Here is a 15919-nt window from a genome sequence, read left to right as displayed (position 1 = left end):
GGGGGCGCCCGCGAGGTGAAGGCCGCGGAGGCCGGGATCGAGGGCTGGGCGCCCGGCCCGGGGGGCTGCGGGCCGTGCAGGTAGCGCAGCAGCTCCTCCAGCGTGGTCACCTCCACCGCCTGCCCGGGACAGCCCGGCGGCGGCGGCCTCACCAGCACGCGCGGCGCGCACCCGCCCGCGGGGCCGGCCCGCGCCCGTCCGAGGCCCTCCTTGGCGTTGTTGCCGTTCTGGTTCCATTCCCAGGGCCCTCCTGCGGCGCGGAGGCGCTTGACCGGCAGTTCTGGGGTGGACTCTGGCGTGGGCAGGCAGGCCAGCTCGGGCGGGGGTCCGCCCTCGGAGGGAGGCAGGAAGGTGGTGTAGAGCTGCGGCGTCTGTGCGGCCTCCCCGTCCTTGGAGGGTGGCGGGGGCTCGGGGCCGCCGCCGTGCAGGCGGGCCAGACTGCGGAGGGAGAGAGGTCGTGGGAGCCCCGGGGTCTCGATGTCTTTGCTCCTACGTCGGTGGGCTCGGCGACAAGCACAGGAAACCAGGAGGCCAGAGACTGAGGCGCCCAGGGCGAAGGCTGCGGCTACACTGGCCAAGAGCAGTGGTATCGGGACAGAGCGGGAAGCCGAGGCCGGGAGGAGGTCCCGGCGCACACCTGCCAACCCAGAGGGAGAGGGAGGCTCAGCCTAGGGTAGGGGGTGCACGGGTGGTGCCAGGCCTAGAGGGTCCTCTACCACCTCCCCTGCTGCTTAGCTTTACTCCCGCGGCCTTGACCTTCCTTCCTTGGGATTCCCCTCCCCTCACCCCTCAACACACGCAGTCCAAAGCACTGCCCCTCACACACAGGCTAGAGCATGGGCCTGGGGAGTCCCCAGCCCAGTCCTGGCCCCTGTAGCCATGCCAAGAAGAACCGCCAAATCGTCCGTGCAGAAGGAGGTGGGGCATCTGGGAAGGGAGACTCCAAACAGGCATTAGAGACCAAACACCAGTCAGTGCCAGGCTTAGAACTCGCCAGGAGTCAGCAGCCCCACACTTCACTCCTGTCCCTCCCAATTAACCCCCTTACCCTGAGTGTGAGCTCCAAGAGTGGAAGACTGAGGCCCGGGGTGGGCATCACTGGGGGGACTGGGGGTCTCAGGGGAAGGGCCAGGACTCAGAAACACTGGCGACAAAGACCAGGTCAGAGCCAGTGAGGCTCCTGCTCTCCACCCAACACCCACCCAGGGGATCCCTCCCACTGTGGAACCCAAGAGGCCCGAACTTCAGCCTCTACTCTGGTCTGGGCATGGGGAAGGGCTAACCATGCAGGACATTCTCTGATTTATGTGTTCATAGGCCACTTATTAAGCATCCTTCTGTATCCAAGTACTGAGCTTATATGCTGGATGTCAGGAGGGTCCTGACCTTTTGTGAGGTCCGGGTACTGGTCTGCTGCTGCCATGGGACACAGACCTGGGTGTGTGGGCTAAGTAAGGGAAGGTGAAGCTGGGACAAGAGGACTCACCATAAGCAGAATCCCCAGGGCCTGACTGACTCCCAGTAGCTCCATCTATGAAAATGGGAGAGAGAGGGTAAAGATGGGGTCAGAGGGAAGCTTCATGAAGAACTGATGGAGGTGACTGTGCCACAGAAGGCCAGAAAGACAAAAACCCATGCCTGGGACGTGTCTGGCTATCAGAACCATGTGCACCTCTGGCTACAGCTGTTGCCACCCCTGCTTTTTACCTTGGCATTCACCATGCTCTGTGAATTCCTGGTTGCCAACCTGATCCACATCAGTCCTAGGAAGAAAAGGAAGTGGCTCAGGGCAATTCTACACCTTGTCCCCATCTTGCATCCTAGCCCTCTTTTAGTGGTAGGGAATGTAATCCTCAGAAGATTCAGGGGCTCCTTACTTACCCACCAGTTCCCCTGATGTCCACACAACCTCTGGAACTATGCCATCCACAGTATGGGTCCTGAGAAGCCAAACAGCTCCTAGGGGAGACCGAGTCATGTGAGGCTGGGACTCCACTCTATTCCCTTCCATTCTGCTGCCTCTTCTTTCACCTTGGTTCACAGGAGACTCCCAGCCTTACATTCCCATCGCATCGGCCCCGATCTCTACTCCAGACCTTGCTTGCTGCCTGCCCACCTTCAGAATGCCCAAAGCACTCTTTCACCCAAACATCCCTTATATCTCCCTGCCACCTGTGGATCTTTCTGTGCTACTGCTGGCCCAGGAAGCTTGCCCAGGCAGTGCCAGGCCTCAGACCCCTCTTACCTCTGACAGGCCCCATGCCGGGCACAGTGGCTGAGAGGGAGGTAGACAATACAGCCAGAAAAAGCCACAAAGAGTCTGTGACCCTCAATGTCCAGCTCCAGCCCTATGATCCGTCTTGCTGTTTGGGCTGATCGCTTCCCACTGCACCTAGGGTGAGGCCAGAAGGACTCAGGATGGGGCAGGTGGGGCTACCTTTCCCTTGGAGAAGTGATGAGCAGAAGGTGAGGAGGTGCAGGAGCAACCAAGCACAATCCATGGAATCACCTTGCCCCAACTCACTATCTGGTCTTTTCACCAAGCCCCTTTCTCTATCCCACAGCTCCTGTCCTAAAAAAAGAAACTAATGTTGGAATTCCCAACCCATTCCCATTTCCCCGTCTGCACCTCCACTCCCCTCCAGCTCTGCAGGGGCCGCCCTCCAGAAGTCTCACCGGGAGGGGCTGTAGGCATCAATCTCTTCCAATAGGATAGGTTCAGGTTGCCCGCCTGGAGGCAGCACCTTCAGCACCCTGCCATCATTGGAGCCAAGGAACAGGACGGTAGTGTTTCTGTGGGGACCAGCCGTGCCATCCACAGCTACCTGGGTTAGTAGAGCCCTGGAGCAATAGGCCTCAGGTCAGCGTAACCTGTTCAGCTAGAGCATTCAAGGAGAGCCCAGGCGTCCTGGTTCCCATTCTTGCATCCTGACTCCTCACTCCAGGGCTCCTTTCTTAGCTCTCTCCCTTCCACCTTCATGAGTACTTCCTCCCGTGAAGAACTCATCATGTGATTTACCTTCTAGGGTCAGAGAAAGAGGAGAGGGGCTGAGGGCAGGAGGTGCTAGCTAGTGGTTTTAGCCCCATACCTGCTAGTGAAAGTGAGGAGAGGCTGGTGGGTGGCAGGTGGCACAGCAGGGTCTAGCAGTGGGTGAGCCTTGATGAAGGTCAGGACATCATCAGGAAGGTCTCGAGAAGAGGAGAAGAGGGCTGCCCCACCCACACCTGCACAGGATCCTGGCCTGGTGGGCACATGAGAAGGGGCTGCCTTAGTGTGGGGAACGTGGGCTTAGTTAGGTTCTGTGTCCCACCACTGCTCCTAAAAATACTTGGTAACCCCTGTGCCCTCCACACAGACTCCTGCACAGCTGTTCCCATCCCTGTTGCAGCTCTTCAATCCCGTGGCCAACACACTGCTAACCCCCCTCCCAGGCCTTGGACACCTTACCCCTCCTCCCTATCCCATTTAGATAATGCTTACTTCTGTCCCCCAAAAGCCAACACTATCTGGGTACCTGGGTGAGGGGACCCGGTCCTCAGACACGGGCGTCCAAGCACCATCCAGACTCCTCTGTTCCTTGAACTTGCCCTCAAACCCATGTTCAATGTCTTCCAGGTAAAAGGCACAGACTGCAGAGCCAGGGATGCTGGAGGGGGCCAGAAAAAAATGCAGGATAAATGTTGGTTGAGAGGGACTGCATAGCTCCACTAGGCAGGAAGTGGTGGCCTCCTTTTGCGTACCATATTAGGGGACAGACACTAAGGGACAGGGCAGCTTCTGGGTGCCATGCTGCCAGAATAAAAGGTGGACAGCAAACTGGTTTTGCTTAAAGCTTTCTCTCACTGCCCTCATCAGTGGGCTTTTGGGAGGGCGCAGGGGTAGTACTGGGTTGAACCCAGAGAACTCTACCACTAGCTACCTCCCACCTCTTTTTATTTTTTATTTTGAGATAGGATCTTGCTGAGACTGGCCTCAAACTTGTGATCCTCCTGCCTCAGCTGCCCAAGTAGCAGGGATGACAGATGCAACCAACACACCTGGCTCATCAATATATAGGCTTTGAGAGGGGAGTTTGGATGTTGGTGAGACAGGGGACTTCCTCCCCCAGGCCCGCCCTGACCTCGCAGCCACTTGGAGTCGTACTGTTGGTGCTCAGCTTGGTACCAACCTATTGGTCTGGGTGGTAAAGACTCCAAAGAGAGCAGAATGGCCATGCAGGGTCACAGGCCCAGTCAAGGCCTGCAAGACGTCAAAATAGAATGTAGAGTCCCCGGGGACAGAGCAGTTGAGCCGCAGCTTCAGGAAGGATGTCCAGTGGCGGTCCAAGGCCCGAGGTGAGCCACCCATGTCACGTTTACAAACACGGGCCACCCGGGAGAACTGCACCTGTGCCGGTGGGGAAGAGGAAAGTGAGAGTCCACTAGCTGAGAGGGAGGTGGTGAGTTAAGAGCACCAAGACAAAGATTAAGGCTGCAGCTAAGGGTACAGCATGGTAGGTCAATCTGGGTCAGGATGAAGCTCACAGCTGAATGTGAGGGTAGAATTGGGGGCCACACTGAGGTGGGGGCTCAGAGTCCAGGGGATTGTGCTGTGCAGATTAGGGTCCCAGAATCTTCCCCAGATTCACACTGGCTCCTTAGGACCCAAAAGAACCCTTCACTACCCATCCCTGGTGCCCATCTCCTTACCCTACCCAGCCGGGCATCCTCCACAGAGACTTCTCGGAAGAAGAAGTAGACATGATCTCCATGTTCCAAGGCATGGACAAAGTGTGGCTCTGAGGTGGGGAGTGACAGGCAAAGGTATGGAAGAGCATCTATATCTGCCCAGAAAGTCCTCTCCCTATTGTATACATGAGCTTACTGCCACACCCTCTGCCTGATCCCCACACAGTCCTCCCTCTGCACCTTCACCCCAAGAATAGGCTTCCTCCCCCAGGCCCGCCCTGACCTCGCAGCCACTTGGAGTCGTACTTGGCGGAGCGGAGCGGGGGCTGAGGCCCAAGGCTTCTGTAAACAACGGCATCGCTGGCTTGGAAATCCGCAGCTGTGGCTGAGTACAGGCTGCCCTCTGGAGGGATGGGTAGGTGAGGCCAGGGGTCTGCATCCTGCATCTTATTTGGCTATCCACACCCCGACCTGGACCTGGACCTGGCCCCTACCTCAACCCTCCACTCAAGGACACAGGGGAAAGACCAGGTAGGAGAGGTGTAAGGTAGGAGCTCCCTCCAGCCACATGCCCAGGTGCATACCTGCAAAGATGGCCACGTTGGACTGGGTAGCATCAAAGGGGCACCGAGCCTGCCCGCTCAGCTCCTCACCCTCCTGCTGCAGTGAAGTTATCTGGGGGCAGAGGGAGCAGGTTGCTGGTATCCTTGGCATCTTGGAGTCAGACTCCATAACCCACCCCCGCATGTCCCCTTGATGCCTTCTGGACCCTTGCATTCTGGGCACTCTCATTCCTTGACCCAGTTCTTAGTCCCTTCACGTTGAACTGACTGCCCAGCATGAGTTCTCCTCCCAACCAATCCTCCCCCCCACCCTCTTCTTTGTACCCCATAGCTGCGGCACACAGGGCTGAATGAGTTCGTTCCACAGGCAAGCAGCGTCTGGGAGTCCCAGGGAACGAGAACACGAATGTAGTTGTAGCACTCGTCCTAGAGAACCCAAAATTCTAGGTCAGTGACAGGTTGCTGGGACTGGGACTAGGGGTCACAAGAAGTAAGGCTACTACCCTGAGCCAATCAGAATGATGTGGGATAAAGTCCCAGCTACACTATTTGCTAGCCCTGCAGCCTTGGCCACGTCCTTTGGCCTCTCTGAGCCTCATTTTCCCTTTTTGTGAGGAATATAAAGGGAACTAAAAAGCATTAATCCTCTTTCCTTCCCATTGTCCTCGGTGGCCTAGGATGGAAAAGTGGGTAGGAACTTTGGCATGGTAGAAGACCCTTGGGCAGAAGCTAGAGGCCTCTTTCTCCCCCTAGATGCTCTTTCTGTTCCTCACCGTCAGCTTTCCCCGGACAGCACAGTTCTCCATATCTTGGCTCTTCCATGTTAGATACTGAAGGAGAAGTAGAACACGGTGAGGCAATCTGGACCCCCCACATTATGCCTCTTCTCAGATCCTCCTTCCCACCCACTTGACCACTGTTAGACCTTTCCCAGCTCATCTCAATGCCTGCACCTCCTCCCACACAGCCCCTCACCTTGTTGGGCACCAGCCCCTCCCCTTCTTCTTGGGCTTGAAGATCGAAGGAGAAAACGTGTTCCCTGAAGGGGTAGGTAACGAGGATCAGAGCTGAGCCAAGGTGCCCCACCTGAGCTCCTTAGCCCCCACCTTAGCCACGGTCACCTGCTCAGGGACAAACCACAGACCTCCTGCTCCCTACCCTCCCTTTATTCCATGCCTTGGCATCTGTGCTCTGGGTCCAAGCATATCCGTGTCCCATGGCTTGTGCACCTGCATGTGTCCCCTGCAAGATGCTGCAGTGGCCATGCAGGTCCCATGTCTGCCCAGGAGCATGCATGTCTGCCCCACAACTGTGCCTCGGCCAGTTTACCGGGCAGCCACTAGCAAGGTCCGGTTCAAGGTCAGGAATTTCTGAAAGTCTAGCCCAAGTTCTGCAGCCACAGCATCATCCTCCAGGCCCCGGAACCAGGATAATGGGGAAATACCTGGAGGACACAGAGAGGTGAAGTGCTGAGGGCCAGCCAGGATACACGCACTCCCAACACCACAACAGCCACATGAAACCCAGCCACACACAGGGAAAGATGAGAGGAAACCAAAAGCTATTAATAAAAATGATGCCAGTAACACTGAGCACTTAATTAATCTCTGTTAAGCACTGTGTTAGCACTTTATTTTATTTATTTGGGTTTTTTTTTTTTTTTTTTTTGGTACTAAGGATTGAACCCAGGGGTGCTCTACCACTGAGCTATATCCCCAGGCCCCTTTTATTATTCATTTTAAAAATTTATTTATTTATTAACTTGTTACCAGGGATTGAACCCAGGGGTGCTTAACCTTTGAGCCATATCCCCAGCCCTTTTTATTTATATTTTATTTTGAGACAGGGTCTCACTAGTTGCTTGGGGCCTCTCTAAGTTAGCTGGCTTTGAACTTGTGATCCTCCTGCCTCAGCTTCCCAAGTCGCTGGGATTGGAGGTGTGCACCACTGTGCCCAGCTTGTGTAGCACTTTAGATCTTACTTAGTACATTAATCCTATGAGGTAAATGCTAATGTTGACCCCATTTTGCAGATGAGGAGCCTGAGGCTCAGGAAAATTAAGGGAATTGCATGAGCTCATTTAGATCTAGGTCTGTATAACTCTAGAGCTGAGTCCAGTCCTTTCTTGGAACTGCCTTTGGGTTAACAATTCCCCACCCACCTTGTGTGCTGTCCCATCTGGAGCATTTACTTCCTCCATTTCAACCAGCCCTCTCTGCACTCTACCCTCAAGGGTCTTCACAGGTCACCTCAGCCCTCCAGGGTTTTTGCCTCTCCTGACCAACTCCAGCATCCACCCGGCCTGATTATGGAAACCATAGTCATCAGTGTTCACAGAGAGCTCAGAGTCCAGGGATAATTGATTTAACTTCATAAAGTGCTTAGAATTGCATTTGGCTCATGTAAGTATTTGCTGTTCAGATCTGTTCCCCAACAATTACTCCCCAAAACCCAATTGCAGTTCTTCCTTCCTTAAAATTGCTCTAAATCCTAGATATATAACAGGGACTGCAAACAGATAAAAGTTTTCAGAAATACTGGGCTTATGGTTTCCATTATAGTAAGACCTAGGTTTGGGCTGGGGCTGTAGCTCAGTGGTAGAGCACTTGCCTTGCATGTGTGAGGCCCTAGGTTCGATCCTGGGCACCACATAAAAATAAATAAATAAAGATATTTTGTCCATCTACAACTGAAAAAAATATTTAAAAAGAAAAAAAAAAAGACCTAGGCTTAGTGGTAGTACAAGTGATAGAAAAGGAGGTGTTGGGGTGTTGGGATCCAGGCCTTTACTTTGTGACTAATAATAATAACAACAAATAAATGTAAAGCATTTAGTTTGTGCCAGTGTTCTCATCACTTTACATGTTTTATCTCATTTCATCCCTAAATAACCCCATGAGGTAGAACACTATTATTATCTTCATTTTGCAGATGAGGAGACTGAGGCAAAGAAAAGTTAAATAAGCTTAACAAAGGTCACCAAGATAGTGAGCAACTTAGCAGGAATGTAAACTGGCTGTGAGTTCACCTTCTTTTATTGTTTTGTGGTACTAGGGATCTAACCAAAGGCCCTGTGCATGATAGGCAAGCATTCTATCACTGAGCTATACCCCCAGTCCTTTTTATTTATTTTATTTAACATGTTTTGCACTAGAATTTAGACCAGGGGTCCTTTACCACTGAGCTAACCCTTTTATTTATTTATTATTTTAAATAATTTTTTTTTAGTTGTCGATGGACCTTTCATTATTTATATGTGGTGCTGAGAATCCAACCCAGTGCCTTACACATGCCAGGCAAGTGCTCTACCACTGAACTACAACCTCAACCCTGCCTCTTTTTATTTTGAGACATGATCTCACTAAGTTGCTTAGGGCCTTGCTAAATTGCTGAGGCTGTCCTGAACTTGCGATCCTCCTATCTCAGCCTCCCAAACTGCTGGGATTAAAAGAATGTGTCACCAAGCTCATCTTCTTTTTATTTTTATTTTTATTTTTTTCTTTTGTACTCAGGGGCACTCGACCACTGAGCCATATCCCCAGCCCTATTTTGTATTTTATTTAGAGACAGGTCTCACTGAGTTCACTGGGATTACAGGCATGCACCACTGTGCCCGGCATTTTATTTCTCTTTTCTGGTATTGGGGATTGAACCCAGGGGTGCTCTACAACTTAGCTACATTCCCAGTTTTTGTTGTTTTTATTTTGAGACAGGATCTTGCTAAAGCTGGCATGGACTCCTGAGTCATTGGGATTCTAGGCATGTGTCCCCATGAGCATCCCACCACTGCCATCACGACCTTTTTCACGGCACTCCCGATTGAACCCAAGGGTGCTTTGCCACTTAGTGCAGCTTAGGTAGCCACAATCCCACCTGGCTAACAGGATTTTTTTTTTTTTGGTAATTGTAGATGGCAGCACACCTTTATTTTATTTGCTGTTTTTTTTTTGTATGTGGTGCTAAGGATCCAACCCAGTGCCTCACACGTGCTAGGCAAGCCTCTGCCACTGAGCTACAGCCTTAACCCTAAGAGGACATTTTAACCATCAGATCACACTGTCTCTAAGTGAAGAAAGGAGTCCCAGGGAAAAGAAAGAATGAACCTGAGGCACCAGCTGCCCCTCCCAGCCTCTCCTGGGCCTGACCGTGCCCTTGGCTGCTCAGGCTCTTCGCTTCTTTGAGGCTGGGGCCTTCTCCCACCCTGTACCCCATGTTGGCCTCATCTCTGCTCGCTCACTGAGAGGGGTGGGGTGGAAAGGGTCACTCACCTTGTAGGTCAGAGATCAACAGAGGGAGGGGGTCCTGGGGAAAGGTGGCTCCGGTATAGGGAAGTGAGAGCAGCAGCAGGAGCAGCAGCAGGGGCATGAAGTAGGGGACACGGAGCATCCTGTGCGGGGCAGCTCAGGCCCCAGGGGGTGCCCCTTCACCCATATGCTGGCCCTGAAAGGAGAAACAGAAAAGTGGGGCAAGGGGCCAAGTTCCCTCCATCTAATAGTCAGCTTCTCTCCCAGTCTATCCCCAGAAGACCCTGTGGGGTGGGGGCAAGAACCTCTCTGCTGCTCTATCCTAGTCCCAGCCAGCTGTCACTGTCACTCAAGGATCTTGCTTCTCCAACTGGCCCAAACTGGCTAGTGTGAGGCCTGCCTTCATGACCCCAGGTAAGGACAGGACACGCCTGTAGCTCCAGGCTTCTCACTCAGCCTCTCCTTTTCTCTCCTGACTGAGTCTGGGACATTTGGTAGGTGACACCTCCTGCCCCCCCTGGTGTTAACCCCTTCCCAGCTATAATTAGACACTGAAGCCTTGACATTATAAATAGTGGCTCCTTGGCACTGGGAAGAGAAAGAGGGCACCAAGTCTACTTCTCTCTCCCTCTCAGACCCCCACCCCACACTGGGAGTGACTCAGGCACGGTGCCCAGGCTGAGGCAGCTGTGCGGCAGCCATGGTCCTCTAGGATCCAAGAAGAACAGGGTGGGTGTGGGGGGCAGCCTAGGGGTCATTGTCCCCATCTAAGCCCATGCTCCAGGGGGTCCTTCCCACAGCTAAGGAAAAAGCTGGACAGGGAGGGGAGCTGGGGGGGACCATCTTGGCCAAAAATGAATCTGCATCAAAGCCAGATCAGAGGCTAAATTTAGCTCTGGCTGCAGCTGTCTCCTGGACCACTGTGCCCCCTCCCAGCCTCTCCTAGCCCCCTGTTCCCTCCCTGGCTCCAAAGAACCAGCGCATGTACTTGATGGGGGTGGGGGTCAGTTGTAGACTGGCCCTCTATGGGAGCCAGAAATAGAATGGACTGGTGAGGTGAAATAGTGGCATATGCCCCTCTGTCCCTTTCTTTCCTCATCAGGCTGCCTCTAAAATTGAAATATAAATAATTAAATGGCAGGCAATTGTAGCCCAAAGTCCTGGAAAGATGGATATGTAGAGGGGATGGTGAGGCAGGTCTTATTCCCGCCCATCAGCCTCCCCCAGCCAGCTGACCCTGGCTGGTCCCCCAGTGGGAGATGCACACCAGCTTCCTGCCTTCCCCAGAAACTGAAGTCAGGGGCTGAGGAGGCTCCTGAAATCAGGTCAGGAAGAATCCTTTCTTTGTGAAGGGATCACAACAATCCTTAGTTGCCCTTCCCACCATGTCCCCTAAAGGAGAAACCCTAGGCTTACAGGCCCAGCCTTCCATCTCCCCATTATTTCTACTCTTCCCCTCACCCCCAATCCAGCGTCACTGGTGGGGAGGCTGACGTCAGGTGGGGCCCCAAGAGAGCTGGAGGAGGGGAGGGGGCAGGAACACCTAATGATGACCCCTTCCCCAGGGGCAGAACAGTCGGTTAGCTAAGGACCCTCTGGTGTGAAAGGCTGAGCCAGCCTCCTTCCCCCATCCCCTGTTTCCGGATGCTGGAACTCCCAGGGGAAGGGGAAGGGACACAGCTTGTCTCCTAAGCTCCCCTACTGCCCCCCCCCCCAAGTTGCCCTGGGCAACTGTTATCTTCACCCTGGAAACTACTTTGGTCTCTGGCTGGCAAGTGGGGAGAACAGCCGGACCCTCTTCCTGTTCCCAGGATGTCCCTGCTCTATCCCCTGCTTCCTTACCTGGGATGGTAACTCCTAGGGGAATTGAAGGGGTTAGGAGACCTCCGAAGGGGAGAGGAGACCTCCAACCTGATGGAAAAAGGGACAAAAAGAGGGAAGAGCCTGAGTTACACCTCCTGCCCCGAATCTCTTACAAGTAAATGTGAAAATTCAGGAAAAGTCATCTAGTGTAGGGAGATGCCGCTTGGGAAGAGGGGGAGGGGAGATGCTATTTAGTTTGGTTTTAAAGGTGTTGGCAGCTAGAGATATGAGGGCAGGGGATGGTCCCTAGCCAGAAACTCCTGAAACGGCAAGACCAGCCTTGGGGAAAGGGGTAATGGGAGAGTTTGTGGGGCATGAAGATCACTCCCATATTAAAACCTTCAGAATCCAAAAGCCTTCTTAGCAAAAGCGCCCTGGCTAGGGACAATAGAGGCTAATTTGCATTTCATTTGCATGCTCTTCATTTCCAGCAAAATGCTCTGATAACAAGGACCCCCAGCCCCTTCCTTCTTCCCTGAGAAAGCAGGCCCTGTCTCCCTCCTATCTAACCCCCCTTCACATAGACCCCCACACACACTGCACACTTGGATTAGTCCGCCTCTAAAAACACTTGGTCGGCCTCTGCCTTGCCCCTAGACTCCACTATGACACATCTTTAAAGAGGGCTTTTCATAGATGTTTTTGGGGAGCAGCATCTAGGTACCTCCTACCCATCCCCTTGACTTGGGGAGAGGCTTACTGAGACCTGGAGGAATTGTAGGGAGAGACCTGGCCAACTCTTTCTCCCCCTTCTAGAACCTCTCCTTGATGGGAAGAGGAAACAGCCCTTCTCTCTCCTCCTGGCTGGGCAGCCACCTCTGGGGAGTGGCGGAGGTCATAGCCAGAGTCTAGCAGAGATGGGGAAGGGTTGGGGAAGGGGAGACCGGGCTGGGGACAATAGCAGGAAGCCCTGGGCTGGTCGCCCGCCCGGGTCCACCTTCCTCAGGGGGAGCTAGGGTGCACCCAGAAGCCTCACGGATTAGGCGCGTTCCCTTATCCAAGACCTTTCCCCAACGCTTTGCTCTCAGCCCCAGGTTCGGCACCTATCTTCCCTCCCACCCAGCCCCCAACGAGGATAATCCAGGTGTCTAGAGCTTCGTGTGAGCTGGGCCTGGGGCCAGGGGCTCGACGTGTCTCCCCCTCGCTGGATCCGGGGCTCCGAGGAGGGGCGGGTAGCAGAGTCTGGGCCGGGACCGGGTCCCAGAGCCACGTTAGCGGGAGGAGGGGCTGAAGGGGCCTGCAAGCTCAGACTGAGAGGGGACGAGAGCGGGGGTTGGGGAGCGGAGGCGGGTCTCGCAAGCCAGGGAAACAGGGCCAGAGGCTGGGAACCGACGAGGGCGGGCCCTAGGCCGGCGCTGAACGGAGTCGGTGAGCTTGGATGCAGTCGCCACTCGGCTCTTCTCCTTGGGAGACCAGTCTAACAAAGCCCTGGGCCGAGTGGGGTGAAGGAAGGAGAGAGGAGCTGGACCGAGGTTTCTCGGGGCGCCTTTCTCCGACTCTGTGCTCAAGCCAACCCCCAAGAGGTGCTCAGACTCCTGCTTGCACAAGGACGAAGATGCAGCCCTGACACCAAAGTCCAGAACGGTGCGTCCCGCTTTCCATTCCCGCAGGGGCAACCAGCGGGTCGGTTCTCCAAGTCTCGGAACCTTATTTACCCTGCGGGGGAGGCAAGGGACCAGGTTTTCCACTCTCTGTACAGTGCGCGCCTCAAAAAATTCCCCCTCTTGTTCCCTAATCCAGTGGGAGGCGACTCGGAGAGAGCCCAGTCGAAAGAGGAGCGCGGACCTGAGCCCAGCAGTGCGGTGAAGGTGCCTGGCCACGGTCCCTCCTCCCCGGGGCGCCCCAACTCCGCCGACCCTCTCTGCCAGCCAGGCGCACAGCGCCCGGGGTCCCCCTGGCCTCTCCAGCACGGTGTCTGCTGGCCGCTCACCTGAGGAGCCGCTTCCTCCCCGCCTCCCTCCACCCGGTTCTGCCCCGGGTACTTGCTCCGAGATCCGGGGTAGCGGGATCGAGATCGCGGCGGGCGGCCAGCAGCCCGCACCGCGCAGAGTTCTGTCTGTGGTTGGCGCCCAGGCGAGAGATGACTGTCGTCCCAACTGGGTGAAGCTGGGATGTGGGCTCCGGGGGACTGTCGGTCACGAGAGCCCTAGGTCCGAGTCGCAGCCCCCACTCCCGCCGCGGATCCGCGGAGGAAAACAATGCGACCGCCCGGAGCTCTGGGCTCGGCCCCAGCCGCCCGCCCGCCTCCCGGCCGGGCCCGCCTCCGACCCGCCTCCCGGCCGCCGCGGCCAACCGTGTCGCCAGGGGCCCGCTAGACCCCGCCTTCCCGCCCCTCTCCGCCAGTAGCACTCCTCGGGGGTGGGGCTCCAGGAGCACCGTCCACCCCGAGAGCCCCGCGGGGAGGGCGAGCTGGAGACCGGAGACCCGAGTGAGATGGGGAGACCGTGGATTGTTGCTCGACCCGGACAGAGGAAAAGAAACACAGAAACAGGCCGACGGGGGAGAGGCCTTGAGAAATGCCACAAGAAAGCAAAGCTGGCAAGAGACAGGAAACCCGGAGGCCTCCGCTGGGCTGGGCTGTCAGAGCCTGCGCGATCCTCCCTCACTTCCCCTCTAAGGCTCTGGCGACCCTATGCCCTAGGGAGTCTCTGGCCTCTCCCCCGCTCTGCCCCATCCTTCCGTTCCTCCTCCTCAGGCTTTTATACCTCGGTCTCCTTATTTCTTCCCATGCACCTCTTCTGATTCCTCCTGACCTCAATGAGGAGGCCTAGCATGTTCTTGGGGGTTTGAGGCCTGGGAAAGGACAGGAAAGTGCCCTTGGGAGGTTTTTCTTGTCCAAAATCATCTCCTCCCCTCCCACCTCTACAGTCAAAGCAGGATGGGGTTGGGTCACCACGCCAGGAACTAAGGAGCCAGGAAGCTAGGGTGGTTGGCAGTCAGGCTGTTGGTTGATGAAAGAGGACAGGTGAGAGTGGCTGAAGCCAAAAGGGAAATGCGAAGACCCAGAATAATTGATTGAGAGAATCCACAGAAAGAGGAGTCACAAAGCGAACTAAAAGAGAAAATGACCAGCCCTAATCCATAGTGCCCCATAGGCTCAGGATTCATCAAAGAGCCCTAGACATCTCTCCAAATAGCAGAACTGCTCCTCCATCCCCACCCGCTATAAAAACCATTTGGTTCTGGGAATGTTAGTGAGGAGGAAGAATGAGAGTACTTCAGAAGTACTGCTTGGTCTCCACCTTGGTGTTGCCTGCTAGGATTCTTCTCTGTGTGGGGCTGGGACAAAAGACATTCTCAAAATTCCCAGGAAAGTAGGTGGCCTGGGAGACATTGGCATTCTCAGATAGTATTATCAGAGTGGGCACTTCTACCCACTTCTTGGTCTCTGAACTATAAGAAAGGAGGGGTAGATTTACCATTTCCACACAGCCTCAACTGACTGGGATCAGGGTAGGTAACAACACCAACTGGGCTAGGCCCCATAGTGAGTAAGCAAGACACACACACACACACACAGAAAGAGAAAAAAGAGAGAGGCAGCAACAGAGACTTAAAGCCAAGTGAACCAGTGAGATAAACACAATCAGCAACAGTGGAACAATTTCCACACGAGATGAACAACTGAGGAGTCTCAGATTTAAGGCAATTCAATGGACAGTTGAATCAGGATCTGTTTTTTTTTTTTAATACCTTTATTTTATTTATTTATTTTTATGTGTTGCTGAGGATCAAACCTAGGGCCTTGCTCTACCGTTGAGCCACAACCCCAGCCCTGAATTAGGAGCTATTTTAAAGACTGGAAAGAAGTTTGGGGAGAAAACTACCTTGCAATTTACAGGCATTCAAGAGCTGGATATGTAGTTCAGTGGTAGACCACTTGCCTAGCTTGTGCAAGACCCTGGGTTGGATCCCTAGCACTAGAAAAAAAAAAATTAGAGGTATTCAGAGGTTAAAAGAAATCTCTCCAGATCCTAGCACAGGCTGAGCGGCTGATGTACTCAAATATTATTTATTGAGTGATGTATGAATAGGGACTAATATGGAATTCATTTAAAGTTATAGGGCCTAGTTCAAATCTCAGTTCCATTCAATAAATTTGAAACAGTTCCAATCTACTGTACCATCTCTGGAGGATTGATCCCAATCTTGAGGAAAATGACCACCTAATTGAATTAAAACAAGATTTATTATACTAAATGACTGAAAAGCAATACCAAGTCTCAAACAAACAAAAAAGGTACAATGAACATAAATTCCTAAATGTAAAGGAAATAAATACTCTTCATGATGACTGCAGGGTATGATGTTGGATGCATTTTATCAAATAGGACAAAGGAACTTTGGTGGGAATTGTCTTGGATAAAGAAGAAAATGTTCTAAAGAAGGACATTGCTTAAGCAAAAATTCTTACTTGGTGAGCATGGAGCCTGAAGCCCAAATTGCAGAAGGTCACATGAGATTGATACCCAGGGACAGCATTGGTTAGAAGCAGGGGAAAGGGGAGGAGGGCCACAAATTACGGAAGGCCTAGAACACCATGGTGATAGGTTAAAGTGGAATCTCATTCTAAGTTCCAGA

At 53.8% G+C, this 15919-nt stretch overlaps 1 protein-coding gene across 1 annotated transcript in view; it reads right to left on the bottom strand.

Annotated features, from left to right (window-relative positions):
- Sema6c (semaphorin 6C) overlaps nt 1-13601 on the bottom strand; it is a 14020-nt gene extending 419 nt beyond the window's left edge. Inside the window, exons 1-20 of the mRNA XM_048814946.1 lie at nt 13269-13601; nt 11318-11386; nt 9500-9671; nt 6561-6675; nt 6207-6270; nt 6005-6061; nt 5556-5657; nt 5253-5343; nt 4952-5071; nt 4690-4778; nt 4170-4387; nt 3516-3647; nt 3090-3242; nt 2677-2841; nt 2246-2392; nt 1882-1959; nt 1708-1763; nt 1487-1531; nt 1049-1144; nt 1-637 (exon numbers count right to left, since the gene is read on the bottom strand). Of these exons, the coding sequence (XP_048670903.1) occupies nt 1-637; nt 1049-1144; nt 1487-1531; nt 1708-1763; nt 1882-1959; nt 2246-2392; nt 2677-2841; nt 3090-3242; nt 3516-3647; nt 4170-4387; nt 4690-4778; nt 4952-5071; nt 5253-5343; nt 5556-5657; nt 6005-6061; nt 6207-6270; nt 6561-6675; nt 9500-9617 (2483 nt within the window). The 5' untranslated portion in view covers nt 9618-9671; nt 11318-11386; nt 13269-13601. The remainder of the gene's footprint in view (nt 638-1048; nt 1145-1486; nt 1532-1707; nt 1764-1881; nt 1960-2245; nt 2393-2676; nt 2842-3089; nt 3243-3515; nt 3648-4169; nt 4388-4689; nt 4779-4951; nt 5072-5252; nt 5344-5555; nt 5658-6004; nt 6062-6206; nt 6271-6560; nt 6676-9499; nt 9672-11317; nt 11387-13268) is intronic.
- Between the last annotated feature and the right edge of the window lie 2318 nt (nt 13602-15919).

Source organism: Marmota marmota, unplaced genomic scaffold, assembly GCF_001458135.2.
Source record: "Marmota marmota marmota unplaced genomic scaffold, marMar, whole genome shotgun sequence".
NCBI classification, from domain to species: domain Eukaryota; kingdom Metazoa; phylum Chordata; class Mammalia; order Rodentia; family Sciuridae; genus Marmota; species Marmota marmota.
Note: the sequence above shows the minus strand (reverse complement) of the source record. Positions and strands in the feature narration are given on the sequence as shown.